The sequence below is a fragment of the Sprattus sprattus genome (genome assembly GCF_963457725.1).
Source record: "Sprattus sprattus genome assembly, chromosome: 2".
In the NCBI taxonomy this organism is placed as follows: domain Eukaryota; kingdom Metazoa; phylum Chordata; class Actinopteri; order Clupeiformes; family Clupeidae; genus Sprattus; species Sprattus sprattus.
In genome coordinates, this window is record NC_137921.1 from 36,453,628 (window position 1) to 36,470,942 (window position 17,315).

The 17,315-nt window shown below is 40.4% G+C and overlaps 1 protein-coding gene across 1 annotated transcript; it reads right to left on the reverse strand.

Moving 5' to 3' along the window:
• Positions 1 to 369: 369 nt before the first annotated feature.
• On the reverse strand, positions 370 to 6,997 carry LOC308382255 (THAP domain-containing protein 6-like; the record flags this gene model as incomplete). Its single annotated transcript, XM_080859959.1, has 5 exons — positions 370 to 483; positions 4,037 to 4,078; positions 4,333 to 4,446; positions 6,507 to 6,699; positions 6,918 to 6,997. 5 exons carry the CDS (start codon positions 6,995 to 6,997, stop codon positions 370 to 372), a joined length of 543 nt encoding a protein of 180 aa, XP_080716085.1.
• Between the last annotated feature and the right edge of the window lie 10,318 nt (positions 6,998 to 17,315).

Sequence of the window (17,315 nt, forward strand, 5' to 3'; positions counted from 1 at the left end):
ATAATTTCCAAAAATTCAATCAGACAACTTTAAGCCTACCTACCTCTGTAATGTCTGTGGATGTGGGAGGGGAAAATGTCACGTCTCTCGAAGATATTTATAGGCTTTTGGGCCATGAAGATGGAGTGTGAGTGCAAATTCTCTGATCTCCTGTGTATACTCATGGCCCTGCTTCGGTATGAAGTCCAAGATCTTTAGATCTGAAATGTTATGAGCAAAGAGGAATTAGTCCCCGTCAAATATTAACCTAGGAGTTTAATAAAGAGAGTATCAATAACATGTACTTGAATTTCAAAGTGCTTATTTTCTCTTAACTGAGTAGAACGAAAGCTTCTCACTCAGCTCTTCATTAATGCGGTTCTTTTCCCTCTAATCTCCCAAAAGACCTTTCATTGTTGTCTTTGCCCTCTTCTCTCTTGAGAATGCATTCTTCCTCTCTCGCTCCAGACTTTCCACTCTTGCCAAGGCTTCATTGAGTCTGGTCTTAAGGCGAGACACTACAGGTGAATAGGGTAATTTTTTAAAATAATAGATATCACCATGAAACTTCCTCAGTTGATTACTTACACATGTATGAACAAAAAATGTATTACAAGTTTCTGAAATTATTATGTTTGATTATGCAAATTAGGCATTATCTAATTAAATATGCGCATATTTGCATATATTTCCGGTATCCATAACTGGACACACGATAAAGCCAGGTGATTTTTTTTATTTTCATTTTGTTGTCATACAAGATGCAAACAAATTTACAGAGGGATTTCAGGATATCTGCTTTCATTACCTAGAAAATCAAAATATACTGTCTATAGCCTTAAAAAACCGATTTTCGCCACCTTTTTTTGATCAAAATGTCACATAAATCAGGCCAGGAATGACATATTAACAAATCCCTCTGTAAATATCTTCAGAATAATGCTAAGTGTATAACTGGAAAGTTTGGTGTGCATAGATGCCACAAAGGCTGAGATATGGATACTGAAAAATGACAAAAAACTCATTTTGAGATAACGGCATTTAAATATTTAAATAGGGGAATTTAATAAATTTCTATTAGAAACGATTGCTCAAAAACAGAATAAATGCTCAGGCCCTTAGTAATAACAGTATACAATATTTCAAACTCAAGAATATTTATTATTTAATAACTTGGCAGGCATATAAGGCCCACAACTGCTGTACTGACACTGCCGTAACATGCAAAAATATGCCAACAAAACAACACACTGAACCGTATGGACACAGAACAATACCAACGATAGACCAACAGCTTTCTGTAGTCAAATGTCCATTCCAGCACCATATGTCAGCCCCTCTGACATTTCTTGTTGGTGCCTATTTACTTTCTTGGTCGTGCTCACAAGTTTCCGTTTCCGTTTCGCACCAGCTAACTCAACGGCGTTCGCTTTTGACACCCTGAGCACGTCTGCCTGTTTGATGGAATTTAATGTTATGACTGTGCTCTCCAGCCATAGGCTTGCCATTACATTAAGCATAGCTGAGGCACCCTCGTTAAAAGAGGCGATGGCCATGCTTGCTGCTGCCTCAACCCTGTTTTTGCCCACAAAAACAGTTTTTGGGCAGCGGGCCCATATTACTGAATTCAGGCACTCATTCGCGTTTTGTGTGCCACCATGCTGCATTCTTTGCAGCAAGCTGTCACTTGACATGCGGTGGTATATGGGCAGAAGTTTCTGGCCCACCTCCCGGGAAAGGTAATTTTTGGCATGCCGGGTGTGGCTTTCGGGGGTCTCACCTTGGTCTTCTGCCCTCAGATACCAACACCAAGAGGGATTGCATCTAGTATGCAATGGGGTTTCGTCTGTCGACATGCAGTGTAGAAGGCCTGCCCATATCTCTGCTTTCATTGAATCCAATGACCCCTGATTATTTAAAATAGCCCCCCTATAATAATTTTGCAGAGTTTTGCATTTGTTTGCAGTCAATTTCCCCACACCCTTGCCACCCAACTTGCGCTCTGCACTACATTTCCTCAGCGCAGTGCCCATTCGCTTGTGAGCATGGTTGATGCATTCAAGCTTTTCAATTTCATGCCCAGGGTATGGGTTCAAAGACAACACTTCTTTGAAAGACGAGCTATCCCCATCCGACAGCATTTCGGTGTACCGTAGCTGGTGGCGACTGACGGACCTGGCCCACATCCTCTTTGCAGCTTCCTGCTCCATTGCCTTACTAGACCCTGTGTAATTCCTGGCACAATCTGTGTGTGTCTCCCTCCAGCTGACAAATTCCTCCTCCGTGATCTTTCCCTCATTCTTGGCACCTTGCTTTAGCACACAAGCATGACAGTACGATGACAACACCTCAAAGTCAATGACAAGGCCTGTGAGGATGTCTATACAAACGCCAATGCCATAGTTGGAGGTGAAACCTCTCTTCTGCCATGTGCCGTCAAAAGAGACACTGATGTTTATTGCAGCATCAGCATCCTGCCTCAACAACTCTGCCAACTCTGGATCAACATCTGAATATGCCTGCCTGATCTGCTCCCTGGACTTGTGCAGTGACTCCAATCCTCTCTCAATTTCCGCCACTAAAATAAAAATGCATGTTGTGTCAATAACTGCTCCTTGAGCTTAGCAATACAATATTTATTACAAGTTTATTTTCAATTGAGTGGCAAAAACCCAATTTATTTTGGAAAGGACCAGGGAGTAGACCATGCAGTCATAGCAGCCAATAGCAAACTATAAATGACTGTAAAGTCGGGTCATACCAAAGACCATCATAGAAGTGGTACATACTGCCTGGCGCTTGGATATCTAACTAATGATGTCATACTATTACAACAGACCCATTATTATGCACGCATGTGTGTGTGTGTGTTGCTGTGTCAACCTGACTACAGTGATTGTGTGTGTGTGTGTGTGTGCAAGATGAATGAGATTACTTATTCTAGTGTTATGAATCCATTCATGTTACATTCGTGAAAATATGTTCACTGTTACAACAACAATGACAAAAATGTAACAGAAGCAACATCCCTTCCATAGCCTACCTGTCACTCGCTTGTCATGCCTCTGGTAAGTTTTTAGATGAAGGGAGGGGATCCCCAACACCTTGCTGACCTTCCGCAGTGCAGCATATCCCATCCCCAATTCATGTGCTAAAAGCACCATGCGCACATTTACATCAAACGCGATATCACCTCGCGTCTCGCTTTGCAGCCGTGTCGATGAATAAACGCTTCGCCTATAGCCACTCTGTCCTCTGCAATTACTGCATTCAAGAAGCAGACTGCTACAAAACCCATGGTTCTCTGGGTCAATGTTTATAAAAAGATCTGATGCAGCACAATTAGGGCACAAGAGATCGTTTATTAATTCATTCAACCGTGTGACATGGACAATCAGCCACTGCTGTGTCGCACGGTCAGTGTCACTATCATGAATCCCCCCACGGTTTCCCAACGACAGCTTACGGTCAGATGAGCTGCTTCCTGATGGTTTATCAGCTGTGGGAATGCATTGTTTTTCTTTATTACACCTTGCCAGGCACAATTGTTGCTTTCTTTTCAATGTCATCTTCGGTATCGGCGGCATTTTCGAAGCTCCCGCGGTAAGCTAAACACGGAAGTATCAGAGTGTACCACGTGATGCGTCTGAGCGAATCATGTTAGCAGAAACAAGCTGTAGCCAATGAGAGCTCATCTTTAGCGTTAAAGCCCCATTTGGAAATTCGCGATTGGTTACTGATAGAAAGGAAATGCCCTTATTTGGGTTATACCGTGTTGTGCGGAAGACCAAGAGCTTTTAAACGGTGTGGGTCATGATATACTTCAGTAAACAGACGAAAGTCAGCATGTCGCGTTGGAATGCTAACTTCTCCGTAAAATCGGGAGAAACTTACTGCCGCAAGTAACACAATATTATAAAATAAACATCTAAATGTGTATTTTCAACGTTTTCTTCATAGTAGCTTGAAAGAACATATATTGAAGGAGTAAACTAGCCCAAAATCTCAAAATTGACCACTGAATGAAAAATCGATGTTTTTGCCTGCCGTGTCTCGCCTTAAGAGTGGTAGGAGAAGCAGGCAAGGCATAGCTATGATCCTAGTAGAAAGAGGGATGAACATGGTTTGAGTAATGTTTTACTTTACTTACAAAACATCACTTTGACACCACTAGTTTATGGCCCACACAAAGATTGTATCCTATGTGGCCCACAACCACTTTCTTTCTGATAGTCATCAGCTATCAAAGCCAGTTATTTTTTTTTAGTGTGTTAAATGAGTGCCATCAAAACAAGTGAGATTTAAATAAGTCCAGAATCATTATTATATGATGTTTAAAGTAGAAATACTCACATCAGTAGGCTGAGGTTGTAGGTCTGAGCTTGCCATTTCTGGGGTATCCTCAGAGGCCACAGACAGGCTTTCTTCGGCTCTTCTGGAGGTAGATGTAGCTGTGCCCTTTACCAACTAAATCGAAGAAACATTATGCACAATACTAATATAAGTTACATAAAACAATATGTAAAACTAGAATGTGTTTTGTGAACGAACTGCGAGAGTGTGCTTGCTCTGTGACAGAGAGAACAAGTGCCAATGAATTAACATGTATTTACATCTACTCAATCAGTGTAGTGGGGCCTTCTTCCATTATATTTTAGCAAGCAACCAAGCTCAACCATTATATTTTGGCTCCACTGACGTTTAGACATATGAGGGTATCTTTGTTGTTCTGTTTTTGTTTGTTTGTTTATTGTGAAAGGGTCTAGTGTGTTACATTTGGTCATAGCCTAATAGTTCCAGAGTCTCGTTATACTGACTTACTGAGCTAAGTGAATTGTTGAAATTGTTATCTTGGTAAAAGGAAACATCTCTGCAACAATATTGGAATGAATGCGGTTACATAGCCAGCTTTACTTAAAGTTTATTGTAAGATAGGCCTATATGTTAGACTTAATGCAGTTAGAGTTAGACTGTAGGTCTAGTATCAAACGTAAGCAACACTTTTACTGTATAGCTAGAGAGCACGTGTATCACATTGGTTTATAGTCTGTCAAATTAGTTGTAGTTATTGGTGTTCGTTGGCATAAAAAGTTAGTCTTCTCTTATAAGCCTATAGTACATCTGATTAGAGCTAGCAACCATGAAAAACCTCTTCTGAAACTAAGAAGGATAACTATGACTAAATGTGACTAAAACTAATATGCATTTTTGTCTTAAGACTGAATCTAAAATAGCTGCCAAAATTAATACATCTCAGTGTTCATTTTGGCAGCTATTTTAGATTCAGCAGCTATTTTAGATTCAGTGCATATTAGTTTTAGTCACATTTAGTCATAGTTATCCTTCTTAGTTTCAGTCTAGTTTTCGAAAACTGAGCACACTACAACAACTGTGTACATCCTCAAACGTTTTTCAGTTAACCTAATGATTCAAGGTCTCTCATGAATCATTACTCCCAGGACACGGGTTAATGTTAACTCACGCTATCGGTCACAACAAGTTACTTGGGATATGCTACCTCATAGTTAGCTAACGTTAGCTAGCTAAACGTTTACAGAGGCTAACGTGAAGCTTCAATCAAAAATTATTAGCTAGCTTTCCAAGCTAGATGACACAACCTAAACACTCGACTGCCCCTTTGAAGTCAACTTAACGTTGGCTAATATATTCTAATAACTAGTTATCATTGACAGTTACAAGCTAATTTACCAAACTCCTTTCTGTCCTAAATTGAGCAGTTGCTGGTGTGAGCTACAATATGGGAGCTAGCAAAGCCATTTCTAGCTCTACTTCACAATACTGCTGCCTAGTGTAATAAGTTAACGTAAAACATAAATGTTTATAAAGTATCAGACATAAACAGGATACATCACACCAGTTACCAATTGATATTATGTGTTTATATATACCGAAAATGTCAGTAAATCCAGATGATGATTATGCTGCTGCTGCTGTTGGTCCCGTCGAAAACCCTGGAGTCGCGACCCTGTCAGTTGTTTCCATGTGAAATCAATGGCATGCTTCACTTTTTGGCGCCGTATTGACAACTGTCTGTCACTCGCACACTGTGCTTGTAAATTATTTTTCAAGTTTGCACGTACCTATTTATGCGAGTGAAATACTCGCACTGTAGAGCCCTGGAAGGTGTCTCTTAATATTCCTACAGTTGAATGGAGAACGACTGATAGAGCGGGTGACGTCACAATGGCTCAACCTTCCCCATGTTAGTCAATGAGAGAAAAAGGGGATGAAAAAATGGAATAAAAAAGGAGTGACAAGGAGTACCGCCACGAAAAGTCATAGCAGGTTGCACCGGATCGAGCTGGACATTTCGGTGTTTGAATGGCGTCTCTATCTCAAACGGGCGAGGAGTAGTTAGCTGCAAGAAAATCGGGAAGAATAAATAAAGCAAACTTAACGATAACAATACTGTGCTTCCCTTCGGGCAAGCACACTAATGATAGGTTTGTTTGACAGTAGAATATTTACATGTATGAATGCTAATAGCCTTATAATGATTCACCTACTTTTTGGAGGTGAACTGGGAAGTTGAAAAGGGATGGAATAACTCCATCACGTAGTCGGACAATCTGACCAGTGCGATCAAAATCTGCCTGCTTAAAATGTTGACTGCAGATGATCGAGTGATCAGTTGCAGTGAATCCCTCCCTCCTCAAAGCCACTTCCCACTTCTTCCTTAAAATGTCGTCTTTTGGAAATTTTCAAAAGTGTCAGTTGTAATCTTGATTAGTGCTGGTTCATCATGTTTACATACATTTATTTACATACATTTGGGTCATTAAGTTTGCTGTCATGGTCATACTCTTGTTGTGTGTTAGCTTAGTGCTAGCTGATACGAGTTCAATTCTCAACTCTGGCAGTATGATATTATACCATTCATAAAATACAACCAATAGTATGGTAATGTTAAATCTTACTTGTGAAAAGTAATGCCCCGACTTCTGTTAGAGACTGTTCGCTCGTTTGAGCAGGAGTACGCTGAACACCAACCCGGCATCTTGTCTCTTACAGTAGACACTCACCATTCCAAGATGGCCGCCGTATTTCTCGCGTCCTGGCAACCAATGCTGCGTCTACGTAATAGGATGTCTATGGGTTACCAGCTGTTGAATTTCAGTTAAACAGTTGAAATGAAATGAGCCTCTCTAAAGGAATAAAACTGACACTTTTAACCGATCCAAAAGGAATGGAACGGCAGCTTTTTTTATAACTCGCAGCGCGCCAAAGCTCAAGAGGGCATTAGTAAAAACAAAATATAGCCTATAGTTTTTAACGTATTACCATTACATTGCCGTTGTTAGTAGATTATTATTATATATTTAATGCTGGCCTAAATATTTATTTATTTATGTATGTATTTATTTATTTAAATGATTTATTCATTAATTTCTTTATATTCAAAGGTAATGGAAGGATGTTTTTTTTACCCCTTACAGCTAAAGCTAGTCACCATGTTGGTTATTAGTGTGCTTGCCCGAAGGGAAGCACAGTATTGTTATTGTGAAGTTTTCTTTATTTATTCTCCCCGTTTTTCTTGCAGCTAACTACTCCTCGCCCGATTGAGCTAGAGACGCCATTCAAACACCAAAACGTCCGGCCCGATCCGGTGCAGGTTGCTATGACTTTTCGTGGCGGTACTCCTTGTCACTCCTTTTTTATCCCTCTTTTTTCATCACCTTTTTCCCCCATAGACTTGCATGGCAGAGTGCTCTGCCATGATGACATCATAATAGGGTCATTAAACTGGCTTGCAGCTGTGCTTCACTGGCACCTGCGCCAAATTCAAGGAACCTCGTCTCTCAGTCCCTCTCAATTCAACTTTGAAAAAGAATAAGAGTAACTACAGTTTCTAACCTAGCTACCGTATTTCCACTTCGTTAAGGTGAGTTGAATGGCAGCATTTTCAGTGTACTGACTGAAATTTTAATGGAAACTGATGGTGTTAGCCGTAGCAGCTAACGTCTCCCATCCATGGGAGTATCCACTGGCAGTTTCAGCTAGCCGTAACAGGGGATACTTTTCCTTAATTCAAGTTTTGAAGTAAACCTTTGAAGTAATTCATGAATTTAGTTGTGTGGATTGATATAGTGGCTGTGTTATAGCTGTGTTAAGCAGCTGTAATACCTATACGTTGTAGATATGCAAAAGTAGCTTATACTGAAAGAATGGTTACCTTGTTAGCTCACCAGTTTATTTTGTTGCTAATGTGGTTGGAGAGGACCGATAGCGTGAGTTAACATTAACCCGTGTCCTGGGAGTAATGATTCATGAGAGACCTTGAACCATTAGGTTACCTGAAAAACGTTTGAGGATGTACCTGGACACAGCGTAGCTATTGTAGTGTGCTCAGTTTTCGAAAACTATACTGAAACTAAGAAGGATAATTATGACTAAATGTGACTAAAACTAATATGCATTTTTGTCTTAAGACTGAATCTAAAATAGCTGCCAAAATGAACACTGATAGGGGACCCCTTAATCTGCAATTCATGGTTGCTAGCTCTAATCAGATGTACTAACTAGGCTTATAAGAGAAGACTAACTTTTTATGCCAACGAACACACTAAACCCTTTCACAATAAACAAGCAAACATGAGAGAAAAACAGAGCAAGCACACTCTCGCAGTTCGTTCACGAAACGCATTCTAGTTAATAGTATTATTATTGAGTCATGAGTAGTACGACACCCCCCCCCCCCCCCCCCACGAGACGAGACGAGACGAAGCTAGGATTCACAAAAAAGTGAGAAACAGCTCACAATCCTCAATATGAGATATACTTATTGTCAAGAATTACATTAATTGTAACTTGTATACTATTTGTTTTTACTTATAATGCTCTTCTATGCTTTTGGCAGGTGTTTTTCGAGCAGAAGAGGACACTACTTGAGCTACACTTTTACGTATCTCTTCTTCCAGTGATGAAACAGTACACTCTCCTCTTTCAATCGAAAGAGCAAAGATCCACCGACTACATGATGAGCAGGAAATACTCCTCAGAGAGTTCCTCTCTTGTTTCATCAAGCCAGAGAAACTAGTGAGAGAGGGGAAGACCTTATCAGGACCAAAAATGAAGCTCCTTGATGTGAAGTCAACTGAGTCCCATTTGCCAAAGCCTTTTATCGGATATGAGGCCACAACCATTCTTGAGAAGTTTCGAATAAATCATCCCCTGGCAATGTCTTTCAATGTGAAGGTATGGTATGTACAGTGCAACTTGTTAACAGATTGTGTTTGAAATAACTGTACACATTTAAAAAAAATTCTCTCTGTGTTACTCAAGCATGTGTCTTCATTATAACAGGTCATCCAAGCCTACACCAGATGTGCCATTGATCTGCAAGCAAAACTGCCTCTGGACAACCCAGTTCTGAGGACCCTGTCATGCTTGGATCCGAATGCCCGGGGAAGCCAACACATCATTCCTCACCTGAAGAAGTTGCCGGCCATGTTCCCAGCTGTGAAGCTTACGGAAGAGAAAGCTGGCTTTCAACATGATACAGGTGTGTGTAATTGTCAGAAGATGCCATTCATGCATATGATGCTATTTCATGACATGAGAAAAAATATTCCCTTTGAGATGTTCACTATACAATTGTATGTGGACACACACACACACACACACACGTTAAGTCCACCCAATCACACACATCTGATTACTTTTTCTTCCCTATGCATTTTCCCATGCATAGTTCTTGCAGAGCTTCCTTTTCATTTGATGATTTTCTTGGTGTGCCAATGCTAGTGCTTTTGCTTTAAGTTACTCTTAATGATAACAATGAACATTGCATTGTCGTTAAAATCTCAGTCATGCAGAAGTGATAATGAAGATAACTAAGGGAATAGTTAAAACTAAAAGAGATTTTGTTGGCCACTCTGTTTGAATATGAACTTTACCTGAATGGTCACCAGATGGTAATTCATTGCACACTGACACATGTGTTGGTACTTCCTACCTGGCATATCTGGCTGGATCACACTTCTGCAGTAGGTTATCGTATTTAAACACTATCCAAAGTCTTTCTGTGTGCAAAATGAAAATGTACTATGTTGTTTCTCATCTTAGATATGCAAGTGACATAATGTTGCCACCAATGGTGGATGACACACGAGTGGACCTGTGGTACAGGGCAGAGAACCAACGAAAGGCAGAAATTAAGGCTCCCAACCCAGGCAGAAAGAAGGCAGTCAAAGACTCTTTAGTGGCAGCAGCTTTCAATGCCAGAAAGGGTTTCCAAAAGAGGCGACTGCAGGCATTGAAAAAGCTTGTCGCCACGAAACAAAAGCACTAAAAAAATGTTTAAAAAAAATAATGTATCTTTATTTTTAAGGTAATGTTTTGCCCTGTTTACCTCATCACACCGGATCTCCTAGCCATACTGTGTGCCAAGTGTGTTTTTATTTTAGTGTGTGAGTGTGTAAATAGTTATTTTTGTGTATTTGTACATAGTTTTTTTTGTGATTTAACTTTTTCTCGTTCTGTAGTTATTTATAGTTGTACTACTTCAGAGTGGGTTCAGTTTAAGTATATTATTGCAGTGTGCACTTTTCAAGTGAAAAATGTTCAAATTGTGCACATGTAAAACAATATATATATATATATATATATATATATATATATATATATTTGAATGTTTGTATTTCACTGCTATAAAAATATAGAAAGCAGGTGTTATATTTGTTTTCTCTGTCAGTAGTTTGATTAGTATGCTAGGCTATTTGCAGATTCTGTTCCATTTGTCTCAATGATGGTCAATTGTTATTAGGTAAAGAAGCAATATTTCGCAATTCCTATAGTGCATTGCAACGCACTCAGTATGGAAATTACCAATAGCTCCGCTTAATTAAATGACGCATCGAATACAAAAATCCACGTCAACCATTTTTCACAATCGACGTCGTCGATTTTGTCGACTTATCGTTGCAGCGCTATGCCGCAATGAGCCTGCTTGGCTGCTCTAATCTGTTAATGTAAATTAGAAGTTCAAGTGAGGTAATTTGTTTTGGCGCAGGCCTCAGATGTTTGATCAGTCACGTTACGACATTTGTTAAATTGCCTTGCAAATAAATGCTTTGCTACCTGTTAAAGGCCAAATCCTTTCATGTGATGATTTTTACGTCATTTATATTAGTTCACACAAACACTTCATCCATCTGTTCCTGGCCCAGCCCCTCTGTCAAATTTTAGAACCCATTGAGGCCCGCGAGTCAAAAAGTTTGCCCACCCCTGGTTTAGACAAAAATAGCCGTTCTGATATCTCCTCAAACCATCATTGTTAGTAACAATAGATAATTCTCTTTGGACAAATGCATTTGTCAAGAAACATTCATGACGTAAAATCAGACAGGCTACACACATCACGTCATGTTTTTATCCTCGTAGCAAGCGACAAGACTATTAGCTAGTGCTAACGTGATGTTGTCGATCTGACATAGCTAGCTAGTAAATGTTAGACTTCAGAAACAATGTAAACATATGATATTAACAAAAACGGCAGCAATGAGAAGTAGACCAGACTACAGGTTAACATTAAGCTCAGTTGCTGATTCAATAGTGTGAAACTTACTTACCTAGGACAGATGTTTTATTCTGTATCAGGGTATCTGGTTGTGAAGTCGACTGGTCTGCTTGGCAGTTGGCAGTTAATTAGGTTAAAACATTCTTCACGTGAAAATATTTGCTGAACAACTCAACTTACCTCCTCGAGGGATAAAAAAAAAACCATTCCACCCCAGCTACTACAAACCATAATGCGTGTGAACAATGGCTTACTCAGACAAAAACTCACGACACACAACGAATACATACAAAGCAGCAATAAGCTGCAATTTATTATAAAATCCGCCATCAAATAGCTTAACCTCACGCATATACCGCCCTAGGGTGGCCAGGCAGTCATGTCAATTTAGAGAATAAATGACGGTTGGACTGTTTTGCCCTCTCATTACGGGTGCTAAACGCGTCTTAAGGCGGCTGCATGCTACAGCGTTGGGGGTTAACGGTTGCGCAAAATTTACTCGGTGCAGTTCATGCTCCCAAAGGTTGCGCGTGTTGTCATGAGCCTGCCATTTGCCTGGCAGATACAAAGCTGTTTCCCTAACAGAAAGTCTGAAGCTTGAAGTTCTTTTCAAACCTTTGCTTGGGTAGCACTGTTAAACTGAGCAGACATGCAGACTACATTTGAGTAATCTCATCACGTAACATTCGTTTTCTAAAAACAATCACATAGTATTGCATGTTTAACTGTGGTAGAAAATACGTTAGCTTAATGCTAACGTATATGGAAAATCCTATAGACACCGCGCTAGGTATTAGCATCAAGTAATTCACGTTAATGTTTTTGTATGAGCCTGACATTTGCTCTGCAGATAGATAACAGGTTCCCTAACAGAAAGTCTGAAGCTTGAAGTTCTTTTCAAACCTTTACTTGGGAAGCACTGTAAAACTGAGTAGACATGCAGAATATTTTAGTAACCTCATCTCGTATCATTCGTTGATAGAATGCAGGCTGCGAGGCTCGCGTAAGGGCTTACGTAAAAAATGACGCAAGTCTAGAAAAAGGGGCCGACGCACGCAAGACGTAAGAAGTCGCGCAAGGGTCGCGCAAGGGGCTTGCGCGGCCTCTTGCGCTTACGCTTACGTAAGGAAGCATGAATCAGCCTTTAACTCAACACATGTCACGTAGCGCAGCCCGGTCCGCGACGAGGAAGCTAGTGGTCCGCAGAGCCCTGCCGCTGCGCCAGTCAAATTATGCTTGGTTGTTCTGTCACTCGTCAGACCCCCTCCCCCATTGACTGAGTTTCTAGCTTCGAAAATAGTAACGTTGTATTCAATATTCTACAATGTTAAGTTTTCCCGCCAGCGAAAACGTTCTCTCAGTCATTTCAGAACTCACTCACACTCAGTCTTACCTACTTGAGCTGCTAGTCATGGCAATTTCCAAGCAAGTTAAGCTAGATTCCTTTTATAGGAAACCATCATCTACCGATCAGGTAAACAATGAACCAGAGGCAAAAAAAACATCGCCCATTTACCCGAAATTACGAGTCCACATACATTAAATTTGGTTTAATTTCCAATGATAGCTTCCCCCCAAAGCCAGTCTGCGTGATTTGCCAAACTGCTAAGCAACATGGCTATGAAGCCTTCGAAAATGCGCCGGCATTTAGAGACTAAACATGCGCATCTAAAAGATAAATCAGAGGATTTCTTTAAAAGGAAAAGGGATGAATTGGCTAAGCCAACAACAGTACTTAAAACAATTTGACAGAAAACGAAAAACTCGCTAAAGCGTCATACTTCTCACCACATCAAAATGCCAGGCTCCATTCACGATGGGGGAGAAACTTGTTATGCCCTCGCTAGTGAGTGCTTGCTCTGAGGTGTTAGGTCCAGTTGCTGCTGCAAAGGTGAGGGAAATCCCTCTGTCTAATGACACAGTCTGTCGTAGAATTGCGGACATGGCAGCCGACATTGAAACGCAAATCTTAGATCGGTCAAAAACGTCAAACTGGTTTGCTATTCAATTAGACGAGAGCACTGACATTTTCAATGCAGCTATGCTTCTGATGTAGCCTGGATACCAGCCTGAACTCTGCTCACAAATGTTTTGGTCTGGGAGATTCAGTCTGGAATTGAGCTAGTTGGGAGAGATTAAACATCTCAGAAAAGTGATCTGTTTAGTATTTGTTATATATTTTGTAAATAATAGTGGTGGTTGAATCTGAGTCAATCGGATTCAAAGATCCGAATCCTTACATTCACCCATGAGTCACGAGTCCGTGGTCTCAATTAACCCGAATCTTTCGGTTCTGGCTGCTACGGACGACATTATTAAAACAATGCACGAATGTCATCAAACTGTAGGTCTATAACAACATAAACACATCCGTTTTTCATCTGCATAGTAATTTAGATTAAGCATAGCTATTGATAAACCGGAGCTGCCAGCTGCGTGGTTGAATAAGAACTTCCTGTAGACAGAGCTGTACACAGATCCAGATCCATAGACTGAGCAAATTCATGGGTCGGATTCGTATCCGGTTGAGTGAAAGACTAACTCAAAGGATTCAGGTGAAATGGGTCGGACTCGTATCCGGCTGGGTGAAAGACTAACTCAAAAGACTCAGGGGAAATGGGTCGGACTCGTATCCGGTTGAGTGAAAGACTTAGTCTACTCAAAGGATTCAGGTGAAATGGGTCGGACTCGTATCCGGCTGGGTGAAAGACTAACTCAAAGGACTCAGGTGAAATTAAAAAGGATGCAAACATCGGAGATGTCGTCAACGTGACTGCTATCTGAGACTGATAGTCACGTTGGCGACATCTCCGATGTGTGCATCCTTTTTAATATTCAAATATGTCCGACCCATTCAATATGAGTCTTTTGAGTTAGTCTTTCACCCAGCCGGATACGAGTCCGACCCATTTCACCTGAATCCTTTGAGTTAGTCATTCACCCAACCGGATAGCCTACGAGTCTGACCCATTTCACCTGAGTCCTTTGAGTAAAGGCATCTGCAGGGTTAAGTCTTTCACCCAACCTCAATTGATTGATACAGCAAGCAGGCCCGTCAGATTCATTTTCTACATTTGTAACAGCATTAACGCTACTTTCAGGCCGTGTTTAACGTGTAAGGTAAGGTAGATAAGCTGACTTAAATCATTTGATGACTTCTTTTAGTCAAAATCGACTGTAACTCGTCTGAACCAATTTTCTTGAAATTTGTTTATTGTAAACATGACAATTAAATTATTAAATAAAGTAAGAATAAAAAATAAGTATCTATTCACAATTTCCGAAATTACATATTTAATTCTGATAGGCTTGGCTGGTTAGGCAGCTTATCATGTAACAATTTGTTCAATGTATCTATGCTTGCATATTTTCCCTGGATATCCTCAAAACTGCATTACAGTGGTTTGCTGTGAGCGTGCGCATTAGGCACTAGGGAGTGGGCGGCTGGGCTCATTCAGCGACAAAATTTCTACTGATTCAGATTCAAAGGACTCAAAAGATTCGGATCTTTTTAGTGATTCACTCAAAGGACTATGAATCTTCTAAGTGAATCGAAATTCCCATCACTAGTAAATAAATGAATAAATATTAAAATATTAAAGGTGCATTAAGGATTAATAGCTATTCGCTAAAGGTATGCTAGCAGCTAAAACTAACTAAATCTCTTGAAATGTGCTGACTTTGACATTATGACAAACTAATTACTCAACGACTGTCCTTACACAGTCAAACATCAATCATGTGCAACACAAGACTAAGCAAGACGGCAAATAAGCTACTTACTAGATCGGCAGAAGGTAATCAAAGTCAGGTCGGCGGGCATCGGCAGTCAAAACTACAGAAGGCAGTTATATGCCTATCGACCCTGCTATGCCATTGGCACGGACGCAATTCTCCATATTAAAAGTCATTGTAGCGCCACAATTTTTTTTAAGCTGTTATTTTAAGGTTAAACTGCTTATCCTAACCCTAATCCTGAAGCATAATTGTTGCATATTGTGCCTTTAACACTACTTAACCATACAGATTACCACATTTTTTGCTAATTTGGTGGAAAACACCTAACTCTATGCCTCTTCAAAAGCATCCTGGTGCAATACATTTGTGGAGGAGGTGAAGGTGTTTGTGAGGATAAACATCCTCATGGGTATCCATCATATACCCTCTTTTCTTGACTACTGTTCATCTGATCCAGCCTTACAAGTGTCCTATGTGGCAGACACCAATGCCATGAAATAAGTATGAGCCGGAGTTATGCAGATACTGTGGGATTTATTTTATGTTTAGATGAACATGGATTAACTCATCTGTATGAAAGTCTCACTTAGGAAAGACAGACTACAGGCCGTATGGTGAACCCTGTTATCGTTTCATCCCGCTCCACAGACGGCGAACTACACAATCTTTGGCTCATAAAAAAGAACGAGTCGTGCTGAGCTACCAAAAAAAAGTTCGCCGCTTACTTTCGTGTCGATTGTCGATACGTACTTTTATGCAGAACTAGAGCCTTCGCAGCGTAATAAGATTTTGGTCGCGGGTGGTGGCACGGTTCGACACGTGATCGTTCTACATCAATGAGGTAGCTGCTTTTTGTAAACAGACTGGCAAGATGGCGACCACCATGGTTTGAATTTACGTAACAGATAAAGAGGAACACATCCGAACATCCTCAAAATCGGGCCAAAGGGATTCTAAACAGTGTTGTATACCTAGCCATGTCCAAGAATAACAATGAGGCAAATATACGATGATATTATGTTTATGTTAAGTCATTTAAATCAAGTTTGAAATACATGAGAATACGCCTGACTGAGGATCTAACATGGACTGTGAACACCCAGCAAACAGTGGGGTGTACTACGAATCTCGTTACAGATAGCCGGGCTATCTAGACATAGTGAGGCTTGCTAAAACCTTAACTGGGGCTATAAGTTAAGTGGTACTACGACCGCAGCTATGTGATATATTTGTCAAACTGGGTTTGGATAGGTGGAGCTTCCACTGTAACATATGACAGAATCTTACACGTGAGATCGCTTGTTCAGTAGGCGGTGTTTTCACACGATTTGAGTTTTACTTAGCACAAAATCTCCTCCCGACCAGGTGTACTTGCTAGCATAAGATACCATGGTGATGTAGCGACGCAAAAGAGAACAACGTTCGTGGTACTGCATACCTATCTCTCTAATCGAGTTTCGTAGTACACCCCACAGCTGTGGATAGTGTCCTGACGGCATCATCACTGGCCATTGACTTTTCAAAACACTGAGGTCAGGCAAAAAGCTTAACACCAAACAAAATGTCACTACATGCTTTACGTTAGTATTTCTATGTATGTGACAAATAAACCTCCTTCCTTGTATCAATAAAAGGCAGCATTGTACTTAAACCAATGACCATTTGTTAATTCAGTCATTCATTCATTCTTCCACAAATGAATACAACACTGATCAACCAAACAATCTTTATGAAAAATATGAAAACAGTACAAAACAGAATTAAAGAATAACAGATTAAGGACACTCAGTCCTCACTGTCAGTGTCAGGACAGCTATCAAGTTCCTCACTTTCTTTCGAATTGGCACAATAACTATAATGACATAAATCTGTGCAACACAGTCCTGCAGAAAAGCAAAGACCAGTTCAGAAGTGTTGCGTTTGGCGGGGATGTGGAACACTAGCTGTGGAAAATCACGGCTGAGTCTCTTCTTCAATACATCCTGTTTGCAACACAACAAATCAACAACAAAAAAAAGAGTCATATGAGTACCAGCAAAGGGGGGCTTCATGTTGTGGC